Genomic DNA, 14,812 nt, shown 5'->3' on the forward strand with positions numbered 1-14,812 from the left:
ATTGCTTTTTTCTTTTTTCCTTTTTTTTTTTTTTTTTTTTTTTTTGCGGTACGCGGGCCTCTCACTGTTGTGGCCTCTCCTGTTGCAGAGCACAGGCTCCGAACGCGCAGGCTCAGTGGCCATGGCTCACGGGCCCAGCCGTTCCACAGCATGTGGGATCTTCCCAGACCGGGGCACGAACTCGTGTCCCCCACATCGGCAGGCGGACTCTCAACCACTGCACCACCAGGGAAGCCCATTGAATTGCTTTTGTACTTTCCTCAATAACATACTTCTGTTGGCTATTTCTGCTTTCTCTGATAAAGATTACTTTTTTAAAGCATTTTTTTGATTGAAAGTATCTGTATTTTGCTCATAATTTTGAGGAATATGTCAACTAGATACGATAGTTTCGTTCAGTGGTTATTTTTTCTTTCAGCAACTGTCAGCTCTCTTTCTTTATTCACAGCTTTTGACATTATTAATCTTAATCCTCTTGATTAGTTGGGTACAGAGTTGTACTTTTGTGGGGGTGGTATTCTAATCTGTCGCGTCAGCTCAAATTGAGCCCTTGAAAACTTTTCAAAAGGTTGCTGAGTTCTCCTTATCCTCACCTATCTTGGACCCCTCTTCCTCCTGCTGTTCTGCTCAAGGTGAGAGCAAGCTAGTTTTACTTATTGAACTTTCAAATAGTATTTTTTACAACTTTATTATGTTCTTCATCGGTTTGTTATAGAGCAAGAACAATAGCCTCTTTTGATTTTATAAATCCATCCCCAAATCCTGCTCACTGGTCATTTGACATGTAAAATGTTCTCTATGATACTAGGTTTAGACAATAACCTGTGTACATGTATTAGTCATCTCAGGCTGCCAGAATGTAATACCATAGGCTCGGTGGCTTAAACAACAGAAATTTCTTTTCCCACAGTGATTGAGGCAGGAAGTCCAAGATCAAGTTTCCAGCTGATGGTTTCTACTGAGGTGTTTCTTCCTGGCTAAGAAATAGCCACCTTCTCGATGTGTCATCACATGGCCTTTCCTTGGTACAAGGGAGCAGGGAGAGAGACAGACAGAAAGAGAGAGAGAGAGAGAGAGAGAGAGAGAGAGGGAGAGAGAGATCTCTGTGGTGTCTCTTCTTCCCAGGATACTAATACTATCAGATCAGGGCCTCACCCTTATGACCTCATTTAAACTTAGTTACTTCCACAGAGACCACCCCCCCACACCCCCCATTCCACATATAGCCACACTGGGTTTTTAGCATTTCAATATAGGAATTATGGGGCTGTACAGACATTTAGTCTATAACAGTATGTATGAGAATCGTTCAGTTATTCTTGTTTTTAGTAAGTCTTGTTTGCTCACAGCCCAATTCTAGGTTATTCTGTTCAACTGTGATTGTTGTATCATACTCCATGTTTACTTCCATTTTAAGATATTCACATATTTTGTAAGAAATGTTAAATGTTAACGATACTTCCATCTTTCAGCAGCTTCCTTATTATTGAGTGTATTGTCGAAAAGTATTACAGCCTGGTACAAGTTTACTGCTTCAACCTGATCGACATTTTTCTTCCCATATTTGGCCATTCTAGTTATTTTTCAGCTCCTTAAACATGTTACATCATTTTATCTCTGCCTGGAAGCTTCTTTTCCCTGGCTCTTATTTATCTGTTGAATCCCATCTTACGTATCATTTTGGGAAGACTTACCTGACCCTGTGTAAAATGTCATGTCACCCCTTCATCCTGCTACTTAATAAGGCAAGCTACTTAACCTGCTTGGATCACTCACAGTACTTCCGTTTCCTCATCAGTAAAATGAGGGCTATACTGGCATCTTAAACAATACTTAAAATATACTGAGACATTTATTGAAGTCTCAGTTGTTGTTGTTTTCATTATTATTAACCTCCCTCATCCTAGTTTTTATTTATATCCATCAAGAGTATCCTTTCAACATGTTTTCTGTTAGAGGTAAACTTTTATTTCGTCCCCAGGTATTATTAGCCTGGTAATTTTCACATAGTTGATAGTGAGTAAGTGCACATTGAATAATTACATTAATTAATTGTCTTTTTCTATCATAGTTATTATGGGAAAACTCTGGCAGGGCAGAGATAAGGCATTAATTTAATGTAATTAGTCATTTGTTGAATAAAACCAACTTACTTCCAATTTGTGATTTGATCAAGAATTGTCTCCCTCCCTCAATTGTGGGATTATTCCATGATGCCAGCTATATTAAATGCAGATGCATATCACATGTAATTAATACTGAAATTAAATTTAAAATATCTTGTGGAAACTACATCATATTTGTGTGACTTGGTACGCTAGATTGGCATACTATTAATTGTATGGCATTTGACACCAAAGAAGACATGTATTTCTTTATTAATTAAATTGGAAATTAGAGATGTAAGGAAGAAATTGTCAACTCCTTGCAGTCAGCCTGACGTTTCTCAAACAGACCTATTATCGTTAATTCGGCAAATAATTGATCTGCCTTCCAGAGGCGTTACTTCTGCCAACTGAGTAGCCTAGAGCTGTGAAGGGCAACACATCTACATTTTATTTTATTTTATTTTATTTTATTTATTTTATTTTGTTTTTGTGGTACGTGGGCCTCTCACTGTTGCGGCCTCTCCCATTGCGGAGCACAGGCTCCGGACGCACAGGCCCAGCGGCCATGGCTCACGGGCCCAGCCCCTCCGCGGCATGTGGGACCTTCCCAGACTGGGGCACAAACCTGTGTCCCCTGCATCGGCAGGCGGACTCTCAACCACTGCGCCACCAGGGAAGCCCCCACATCTACATTTAAAATAATTACCCTTCCTTGGCAGGGAAATTGCTTTTCCATCCATTAATAAGAGGAAAATGAACATTGAGTCTCTAGTAAAGGAGATTAAACATGTACCCCTTTGGATGCTTGACTGCATCTTTAACAGACTTGAAATTTTTCTGGTTACTTAAATACTATATATCGAAAGGTGATGGTGGTCTTGGGTTAATCATTTAAAAAGTTGGATTTTTCTTTTTTGCACGGTTTTCCCCATTGATCATAGCAAGTTGTCAGAAAAATACCTTGTCTTGATTTTTTGTTAACGTGTATGCCTTGTAGATTTATAGAATTATGTGGCTTTAGATTTTTCCTCTCATGTGACAGCTTTGGTTTATTACTGTTAGTCAGTCATACTATATCATTAACAATGCAAAAGCAGCTTGAAGAGTTTATTGCCAACCCCTCCCCCCCACCAACAAGGGGATGTTTCCATTAGAGGTCTGTAGTTACTCTCCTGTTTTTTCATCTTGTGAAGTGATGTCTTTTACTCATGTAATGGATTGCTCCTTGGAGAATTTGTTGTCTTCGCTCTGTTCATTGTGGTGCTAGGCTTGTATGAGAGTCAAACTTTTCAGGTTTGATGTGCCATAAAGTACAGTAGGCACCATGCCTAGGGTCCCACCAAAACGTTTCATTCCTTTTAAATATGTATATATATATATATATATATATATATATAAACTTTTAGGTTGATAGAATGCCTTAATACACGTTTAAAACCAACAACAGTAGTCATAAAATATTTTTTTCCTGGAGGGGTTGGGGGGGTCAACGAAGGCAAAATTGTCCAGAGCCCACGAAAGTGCTAATCCAGCTTTGGAATCCTGCATGTCCATTAGTAAGGAGGGGCCCTGCTCCTTCACTGCCACCACTGCCACAGCAAAGATGCTCAATTAATACTGAATGAACTAATGAAAGATGTGAATGCATACAGTGGCATACTGTGTAAAAACATGAAGTAAATATATATGCCTGTAACACTATAGCTACAACAACAATACAGACCGAGTATTAAATTTTGAAGAAGGTAAAGAAAGATATCTATAACCAAGTACATACAGGCGAAGTAGCCAAGGTTGAATTAAACTTTTTAAAGGAAAACTTTAAAACAGTAAAGTACTTGAATATTGTTGTCCCTTCTTTCCACTCTTCTAGAATGCTCTGGCCCTCCCCTAGCTTCAGGCTTGTTTCAGTTTCCTCTTTCAGATTGGTCTATATTCTTGCCATATATTAAATATTTTTTTATTCAACATTTTGAACAGTACTCTGAAAACGGTTTAAGTATTTTTCAAGGATAAGCATATTTCAAAGGACATATATTAAATTCAGTATGGTGGGTGCCTATTGTGGGAAAGGATGGGAGTGGGTGCAGGAATGGAGGAAGAGAAGGAAAATGTGAAAGCAGCAGTCTATTCAAAATTAATAAATATAATCTTAACAAAGTCTTACCAATAGCATAGAAAAAATAAAATTATTATTTAATTAAAAATGAACTAAGTTCACTCCCCCCAACCCCATACCTCCATTATTTTATGGGAGGTTTTTGATTGTTCTTGTTATTGGTCTCTCTTTTTTTCAAGTCATATCTTTTTTTTCTTTTTAAGTCATATCTTTTTGATGGGCTAAGAAGCCATTGTATTTGTCTATATAGATATAGACCTATTTTCTAATATTTGCTACGTTTGCAAATATACCCAAAATAAAAGTGTTAAGTGATGACCAAATTTTATCTTCCATCTAATCATTATGTGTTACATTGTTTCTGATCTCCCCTGTTAGAACCCTGAATGAAATCTGTTATATTTTCATATATACACAGTGGAATTCATGAATAATGGTGCTTTGACCACTCATTTGGCCATGCTGAACATCTGAGACTTGTAGACCTCTTTCTTGACTCCTCACTATGTATCTGTATTTCTTATACATCTCTCTATGACTGCTATGTTCTTTCTTTATTTTTTGGTGTTTTTTTTCCCCCATAGGGCTAGTGTTTTAACTCTCTAACTTCTCTCTTTAGCATCTTTATCTTTTCCCTCTCTTCTTTCACTGTAGATAAAACCACCAATGTTATCTTGTTTCCTCACCCTTGTTATTGTTTTGGTTCGTCTTCATTTTTATTGAACTGTAGTTATATGGTACAGATTGTACAAATCTTAAGTGTATAGCTTGGTGATTTTATAACTATATATATATCTACACACACACACACACACACAAACACACACACACACACACACAGACACACATAAACTCCAACCAGAAAATTTTAAAGTTCTGTTTCATACATCTGTGAAGTACATCAAATGGCATTCCTTTGGAAATTCCTAAATTTCCAAATTTACCTTTCAATTTATATCTTACAGGCTTAATACATAAAATATGTCTTCTAAGCAGACTGATCTGTCTACCAAAATCCTATTAACCTCAGTTCGCAATGTATTTTATTATGAACTTGTAGCAATGATTGTCTGTGACATTAATTTAGTATTGCTGTGTGTGTGTGTGTGTGCGTGTGTGTTTATCTGTATCTGTGTATACAATTTTTCTTTGAGGATGGTAGCATTGTGTTGGTACATAAGAATGTTCCCAAGGTAACTGCTTTATCTAAAAATTTTACATTTTTGCCATCCTAGTGACCTTCTATGTTGTGATGTTACAATTAATTATATGGTGAGAAAACTCATTAATTCAATTATGGTAGAAAACCATGTTTTCATAAAAATGTTTTATCACTGTTGTGCTTTGATATCCTGTGAGTGTTTTGTGTTAATATTGTTCACTAATAGTTAGCTTTATTAAAAGCGAATGTTTAAACCAAAAATAATCAACGGAAGCTTATTCTAAAATAATATCGAGATTCAGAGGATCTAAAATAGTCAAATCAATCTTGAAAAAGATGAGTAAATTTTAAAAACTGAAACTACCTAAATTTCTCACTTACTTGATAAATCTACAGTAATGTAGAAAAGATGGTTTTGGGTAAATATAGTCATAGATGGATGGAATAGAATCCAGGAATTGATCAAACACTTATGGTCACTTGATTTTAGACCAAAGTGTCACGTAATTTGTTAGGGATAGCATAGTTTTCTCAACAAATGGTGCTAGAGCAGCTTGCATATCCATTTGGGAAAAAATAAACTTTTCTTTAACACCATACACAAAAATTTAACTCAAAATCAATCATAGACTTAATTTAAAACCTGAAACTATAAACCTTCAAAAAGAAAACAGAAGGATTATATTATTGTGCCAGGAGGGATAGGGGAAGGTTTCTTAGATAGGACACCAAAAAAACAAACTGTCAGATTGGTCTTCATTAAACCTTTTCGGATACATACGGTTAAGCAAATGAAGTGGGGTGCCATAAACTGGGAGAAAATATTTGAGATAAATATACACATATATAAGTTTATATGTATTTTATAATGTAATATAAATATACTTTAAATTTATATAAAATAAAGACCAAACAGTTTAAAATGGGCAAAAGATTTGAACAATCATGTCACAAAAGAAAATATGTAAATAGCCACTTAGCACCCCAACATCACTGATCACCAAGGGACATAGCATATGTAAACCACAAGAAACCACGAAGTGCTCACTGAAGTGATTAAATTTAAAAAGAGTGGCAATACCAAATGTTGCAAAATTATGGAGTTCACGGGAAGGTAAGATGATACAGCCGCTTTGGGAAAACGTTTTCCCAGTTTCTTATACAGTTAAGTGTACATATGACCCAGCAATTCCCCTCCTAAATATTCACCTAATAGAAATGAAAACATATGTCCACAGAGAGACTTGTACTTGAATCTCCACAACAGCCAAAAACAAGAATCAACTGCTTAATGGATATATAATTGTCATATATCCATATAATGGAACACTACTCAATAATATAAATAAGTGCATGGACTACTCTTACCTGTAGTGAATAGGTTTAGCAAAATATTACATGATTCCATTACATGAAATGCTCAAGTAGGCAATATTAATTCATAATGACAGAAAGCCAATCAGTGGTAGCCTGGGGCCAGGCAATGGGGAGGGGATGGACTGCAAGTGGACACAAGGGAATTTTTTCACATGTTCTCTATCTTGATTATGGTAGTAGCTGCAGAGGTATACATACTTGTCATAGTCATCAAACTGTACACTTTAAATGAGTGTGTTTTATATAAATTACACATTAATAAAGGTTAATACAATTTAAAAATTATTCTGACTTGTGACAAGAAATATATCCAGCCACTTGGAACAATAAGGATATACATAGACATTTACCACTTTTCCTCTATGTCTGTTGGATGAATAAACTGTTGAAAGTAATGAATACTAGAATATTTACCTATTGGATATGGCCAAAGATGTCTTTAGAAGCTTAACAATTTCATGATGCAAAATGAAAGGAAGAAAATAATTGTTTAAATGAAGATGTTAGGACATTTAAAGATTACAAAGTTCAATAATTTTTAAGTTTCCATCTGTATAAATATTGAAGGGGAGGTATTAAATTCACAAGAGTTAATACTAAAACATACAATTATTTTATGAGTGATAATAATCTGAATTCCTGTAAAGATTTCTATATGACCCAGCATATGTCTCTTTTTGGAGAGAGTGTGAATAGCTGGTAATTTGTCTTCCAGTTCATATGTGTGTATTTGATAAAGAACCGTACAATTAGGTAGGTGTTATAAATAGTATATAGCAAAAAAGGCTTCCCTACTCATGTTTCCAAGATTTTATAGCATATGCCCAGTCAAGGTTTGCTACTCTTTAATTTTGCCTTTTGGGTTAACCAGCTGACGCCCAGTTGAAAAGACTTATGTTCTTATGAGGCCACAAAAGCCTTAATGTTCAGTCTCCAGCTACCTCAGATTTTGGAGAACACCATGTACCATCAGCAGCTTTAGTCCCCACCCTCTAATGCTAACGCTCATCTATCAAACTTAAGGCTGAGAGTGAAGGAGAGGAAGCTTCCAGATAAACATACAGCAGCGCCTAAACAGCTAATCACTCTAGGCTTCCGCTTCCAGGCCCTATAATTAGAAGTCCTTCTTTTCCTTGTATTCCCAGATGACGCAAATGCTTTTTGTGGCTTGGCACCTCATCTGGGGCGTGGGTTTAGTTTATGGCCAGGCTAGAGTCTGGTTTAGTCTTCTGATGCTGCATAAATAGTTCTCAAGCCACAGTCTACTCTGTACAAGTCTTTCCTTTTATGTATATCTGCTTTTTAACTTGTTTTCTAGAAAAAAGAAGCTTGTCATTTCTCCCAGCAGATGTGCAAAAGAGGAAATTATAAATTAAAAGAAAGCATGTTATTGGTATAGTACTATACTAGCTATTTCTTCCTTTTCTCTCTACTTTTTAAAAACTAAAAAAAAATTGTTTTAAAGTTTTGTCAAAAAAGTGAGCTCATTGTTGAATTATAGAAGCCACATTTGCATGGAGAAGTGGAAAAAGAAAACTTTTGAGACAGGATACACAGACAATAATAAGGATAAATTTTCAAAGGACTAATTCTCTAAAAATTTCAGTTTGTTTTGCATATTAGAAACCAAACAGATATTGATGTCAGTTTGAAAAACTAGGAGTACGTTGAAAAGTTTCCATCTGTGATTATTTTTCATATGCAAAACAATAATAGTTTTGATTTGCTTAATAGGGACTACTATTTGAATGCTAATTATGAGTAAAATATTGATATGCTAATAAAAGAAACCAAGTGAAGTTTATGTTCAGTAGATGAGTAATATATAAATATAAGTTCATCACATTTGCTGTTAGAATGTTTCCACTGAATTGTTTGTCATATGCAGAAAATAATTTTGTGGGAATGTGGAATTGGAACATAGCAGTAGAATTGTGATAATACAAACTTACCATAACTAAGCAAAAAGTAGGAGTCAAATACTGTCCACAAAAAAGAACATGTCCCATCTTAGAAATTTATTGTTTGAATAACAACAACAATATGGAAAGAATATTAAGTATGTCAGTGACCTCATGATGATAGCTAGGCATAGAGTGGGTGGCAGTGTTATGTAAAATGTTAGAGATTTGAAGGAGATCTCAATAAATGACACTTTCATCATCTCAAATGTATTCTCTTGGAAATAGCCAAGACACTGTCATCTAATATTGCTATGTTTTAATCTAATGTAATGACTAGAGCTATACCTTATATTAGCCAATAAATAGCAAACTCAAATATACTTCATCTTCCCATATAAATGCCTATTTTATCTTTCCACAGGTACTTAATATTCTTTCATAATCTTTTCTTTCAGCAAAGAAAAGTTTTAGGAATTAAAAAATATGATTCTGCTTCTGTTTCCCACAGAAAACAAATAAAAATTCTGGACAAAATATTAACAAACACACACAAATTTAAATATGTGTATTATAATCTCTGGAATAACTAGTAAGAACCAACAGACAAATTAAAATTGGATATGAAAAACAGTGAAATTATCCAAAAATGGGAAGGAAGCAAGAGCAGATAAATAAACAAAAATCAAAACAAGGGTACAACTTAAAATATATAACCAACAAGGACCTATATATTGCACAGGGAACTCTGCTCGATATTCAGTAATAACTTAAATGGGAAAATAACTTGAAAAAGAATAGATACATGTATAGGTATAACTGAATGACTTTGCTGTACACCTGAAACTAACACAACATTGTGAATCAACAGTACTCCAATATAAAACAAAAATTTTTAAAAAAGGAAAAAAACCCAAGGGTATAATCAGAAAAAAGGGTACAATAAAAAAATAACAAAATGATAGATGTAAATTCAACCCTACCCATAAGTCACACTAAATGTGAATGATGTACAAACAGCAATTAAAAGTCTGAGATTGGAATAAAAAACCCCAGAACTAGATCCCGATGATTGTCCAAAACACAGTCATTTTATAATATATTGATTGTGAAAGCAAAATAATAAAAATGTATACCATGCATATACCAATCAAAGCAAAACAGCAGTGGTGATATCAATATCAGAAAAAGTTTACTTCGGAACAAGGGAAATATTAGGGTTAAAACGGGACATTATGATAAAAGAGGTAATTCACCAAGAACTCATAATAATCCTAAGTGTGTATGGACTGAAAAAAAAGTAGGTCTGGGGCTTCCCTGGTGGCACAGTGGTTAAGGATCTGCCTGCCAATGCAGGGGACACAGGTTTGAGCCCTGGTCCGGGAAGATCCCACGTGCCGCGGAGCAACTAAGCCCGTGCGCCACAACTACTGAGCCTGCGCTCTAGAGCCCACGAGCCACAACTACTGAGCCCACGTGCCACAACTACTGAAGCTTGCATGCCTAGAGCCTAGTGCTTCGCAACAAGAGAAGCCACCACAATGAGAAACCCGCGCACCACAACCAAGAGTAGCCCCCGCTCACTGCAACTAGAGAAAGCCTGCGCTCAGCAACAAAGACCCAACACAGCCATAAATAAATAAATAAGTAAATTTATATTAAAAAAAAAAGGTCTGATATTTAGGGAGCTTATATAACTGGGAAAAAAGCATATTTATGATTATGCTTGGAGATGTTGACTTCTACGCAGTAATACAACGCGAAAGCAGGCAATCAATAAGTAAGGATGTTGAAGATCCAAATAACACTATCAATTAAATTAAATTGACACTGATAAGACACACCAGGTGTTCAAGTGTACATTGAACAGTTTCCAAGATATATCATTCTGAGACATAAAACTAATTTCTTGTCGTAATGGAATTAAACTAGAAATCAATATATGAATGATACCTGGAAGATACCCAAACATTTGGAAACTAAAAAACATATCTTCCTGACACAGTAATCTAAGCTTCAACCTTAAGAAACTTGAAAAAAGAAAGAGGAAATATAACTAAAGCAAGTAAAATGAAGGATATAGTAGTAGAAGGTCTTTATAGCAAAAGGAGGAAGATAAGAGAAGTCAGTGAAATGGAAAAGAGAAAACCAATGACACCAAAATGGTTTCCTTGAAAAGATCTAGCTAGACTGTCAAGAAAAGAAGAGAAAGAACACAAATTTTCGGTATCGTGAATGAAAAAGTGTGCTAAAGACCCTACAGACGGTATCCTTGAGTTATAGAGAGTAATTCCTCCAAGAAGAAAAATTACATTTTACATTTTAAGTTAACAAAATTTAAATTAAAGAGAAATTAAATTATTATAAATATCTAAAAATCTTCACACAGACACACAAAGGCCCAAATAGTTTTACTGGCAAATTCTACTGGAAATTTATTTAAGTATTTCTTCTAGAAAATAAAAGGAACATTCTGCAACAAGACCAGCTTTACCCTGATACCAGAAATAGACGAACACATTATTAGAAAAGAAAACTACAAATCAATATCCCTCAGGAACACAGTCACGAAAATCTTCAACAGAATTTTAGCTAATTCAATGCAGCAGCATATAATAAAGGATTTTGACCAAGTGGAGTTTATCCCAGGAATGCAAGACTGTTCCACATTTGATAACTTTTCATTATTAAAAGTTACCATATTAATTGACCAAAGAAGAAGAACCAGGTAATCATCTCATAGGTGCAGAAAAGCACTAGAAAAATTTGACATCTGTTCATTATTTAAAGCTCTCGACAAATTACAAGTAGAAAGGAATGTCCTTAACTTGATATAGGGCATTTACAAAAAATCTACAGCTGGCTGATATCATACTTAAAGATTGAATACTTTCTCCTAAAATATGAAACAAGGCATGAATATTGCTTCTCACCATTCCTGTTTACCTCAGCAAATGTAGTAAGTCAAGAAAAAGAAAAAAAAGGCGTACGGTTTGGAAAGGAAAAAAATCAAACTATGTCTATTCACATACTATATGTTTGGAAAGAAAATTCCATGTAATCTACATAAAAACTTCTAGAATTGGCAGACTATATAGGTATGCACACATGTATATATAAATGTCAATTATATCTCTATATACTAACGAGGAAAAATTGATAATTGAAATAGAGTACCATTTATAGTAGCTCTAAGAAAATATATTTATAATCAATGTGCTGAACAAGAAAAAAAAAAGTCAGAGAACACACATATCAAGAAAATGAGGTGCTGGGGCTTCCCTGGTGGTGCAGTGGTTAAGAATCCGCCTGCCAATGCAGGGGATATGGGTTCGAGTCCTGGTCTGGGAAGATCCCACATGCCATGGAGCAATGAAGTCCGTGCACCACAACTACTGAGCCTGCGTTCTAGAGCCTGCGAGCCACAACTACTGAACCCACATGCCACAACTACTGAAGCTTACATGCCTAGAGCCCGTGCTCTGTAACAAGAGAAGCCACTGCAATGAGAAGCCTGCATACCTCAACGAACAGTGGCTCCTGCTTGCCACAACTAGAGAAAGCCCATGCATAGCAACAAAGACCCAACACAGCCAAAAATAAATAAAATAAATTTTTAAAAAATTAGAGAAATATGAGGTGTTCATATATCAGAAAAATCAATATTGTTAAGATGTCCATTATCGCCATTGTAGATATCAAAAAGCTGAATCGGTGTTTGGAAAGGCAAAGGAATTGGAATAGCTAAAACAATCTTGAAAAAGGTCAGAAAATGAGGACTTGCTTTACTTGATTTCAAAGTTTCCCTCAAAGTTACCGTAAATTAAGAAAGTGTGGTATTAATGAAAGTATAAACATAGAAATCAATGGAACAGAGTAGAACTTCCGGAAAAAGAACTACACAAATATAGCCAGTTGATCTTTGGCATGTTGACAGTGGATTTAGAGTAGATTCAACATTTAATAGATAAAGAATAGTCTCTTCAAGTAATCCTGCTGAAACAATTGGACATTATTTGCAAAAAATTTAATTTGTCTTATACCTCACACTTTATACAAAAATTAACACAAAATGGATGATAGACCTAAAGGTTAAATACAAAACTGAGAAATTGGACAGGAAAACAAAATTTTTGTGACCTTGTGTTGGGCACAGAATTCTTAGCTATGACATCTCATCAAAATTTGCTTTGTGAAAGACACTGTTGGGAATTTAGGTAAATATTATGCTAGAGTAGAAACAAGTTTTAAACTGGTGAATTGAGTAGGATATTACTAGTTGTAGTAGTAGATAAATTGGAACTTATAATTCAGGTTTTGAGAAATGGAAAAAGTGGAAGTGGGTTTAATTCCATGGAGGAAAGTCTTTTGCATTCTTTGTTATCAGATTTGCTATCTGAAAATGCTTGTGAACTCTGTAAATTCAGGCATTTAAACTTTTCTCTACCAGTTGTATGAGAACATCACAAAACCTGGATATGTAGTATGTCACTATGTTTGTATACTGATGTGGTGTTGTTTTGTATTCCTGTAGGAAAAAGATCCTGCGTTTTAATTTTTTTATTTTGGGAAGTTTCTTATATATTTGGTCATTTTTTTCCCTTTGGTAATATTTTAAATCATGATTAATGCTTTGTGAAAATATTTCATCCACATACATAATGGTTTATATTTTTACCCTTTTTTGGTGTGTCCTTTAGGAATGCTTCTAGTCACGACAGATACCCTTGGCCATGACTTCCATGTCTTCCAAATTTTGACTCATCCTTGGTCCTCATCACAAAGTGCTGTCCATCATCTGTATACTCTTCACAGGGGAGAAACTGAAGCCAAAGTAAGTTGTATATTTTTCAGAAGATGTTTTCTTTGTGTAATATGACATCTAATCCAGCTGGTTATTTGTATCATATTGGAGCTTAACGTTAATGTTAGTGAGTTCATATTGTTCTTTGGACTGGGTCAGATAATTAAGAGTTTTTATCCTATTTTGATCCAGTAAATATATAAGCAGTAGGTAAACAATTCAATGAATGTTGATAAGACAGAAGTTCCATTTATCCTTCTCCCCCTACCATAATACCATTTCTAGCCTCAGAGGAAACGCTGTCATCCATATGATAGCCATCTCTCCAGACCTTCTCCTAGGCATTTTGATTCTATACATGCATACATACACACACACATACATGCAAATACATACATATTCACATATACCAGAAAATAATCAAGTTTTATAATGTATATAACTTATATGCATAATATTCAGTGGTATGCTGGAGCCAGCTCACAGTTGCTAGTGAGGATCAGTTATGCACATCTAGCCCCAATTCTGGATGTAGTGACATTATATTGGTAGATTGAAATCATCCACGTTAGGAGTGGTTACACAATGGAAATCAGCAACACTAAAAATCAGGGCTATTTTTTCTTTAGGGAGCCAGTTTTTAACATTTACTAGCACATCACTGCTCACATATGCATGCGCGTGCATGCGCACGCACACGCATACACACACATCCATATATATAATGAGCATTTGAATTAAGCACCATGCCGAGTGTATTACATGTATTTAATACTCTTAGTATCACTTGGTAGATACTGAGATGTTTTTTAATAGCCTTAAATCCCAAATACTCTTTCACAGAGCCTGTGGGTATGCATATACCAGTACACTTCTGTATATAATTTATTCTGAAAGATAGCTCATTGACCCAGCAACATTTATTGACTAGTCCATTCTTTCCCAGTAGTCTAAAATGTTGTTTTTCATGACTTTGCATTAAATTTTCTATAATAGAATGAAACATCTTTAATATATATAAACCCATGATTTATAATGATACTTAAAAACAAGGTATTGGACATTACTGTATGTTGCTTGTTTGCAAACTCATTATTCTAAAAATTGATAATTAAAGAGAAAGTACCCTGCCTTTCTTGTATCAATTTAATAAGGTGACCAAGTAGTTGATGAGGGAAGGTTTTTCCTTATTGAAGCATTTCAGAATAAAAGATGTTGGAAATTAGACTTATTTTGTTGGTCATTTTATAATATATACATTATGGTATGCACCTGAAACTAATGTCACTGTCAGTTGTACCTCAGTTTTTAAAAAAGGTAGAAATATAAGAATCACTGTGT

General features: G+C 34.9%; 1 protein-coding gene across 13 annotated transcripts in view; it reads left to right on the forward strand.

The window, feature by feature from the left end:
* Positions 1-14,812, forward strand: part of BCAS3 (BCAS3 microtubule associated cell migration factor) — a 575,920-nt gene that overhangs the window by 180,322 nt on the left and 380,786 nt on the right. For all 13 annotated transcript variants that reach the window (XR_007473338.1, XM_049701671.1, XM_033431625.2 and 10 more), the window contains exon 14: positions 13,368-13,501. Coding sequence is in view for 12 of the 13 variants with exons in the window: in XM_049701671.1 (XP_049557628.1) it covers positions 13,368-13,501 (134 nt within the window). In the remaining variant the exon portion in view is untranslated. The remainder of the gene's footprint in view (positions 1-13,367; positions 13,502-14,812) is intronic.

Source organism: Orcinus orca, chromosome 19, assembly GCF_937001465.1.
Source record: "Orcinus orca chromosome 19, mOrcOrc1.1, whole genome shotgun sequence".
In the NCBI taxonomy this organism is placed as follows: Eukaryota; Metazoa; Chordata; class Mammalia; order Artiodactyla; family Delphinidae; genus Orcinus; species Orcinus orca.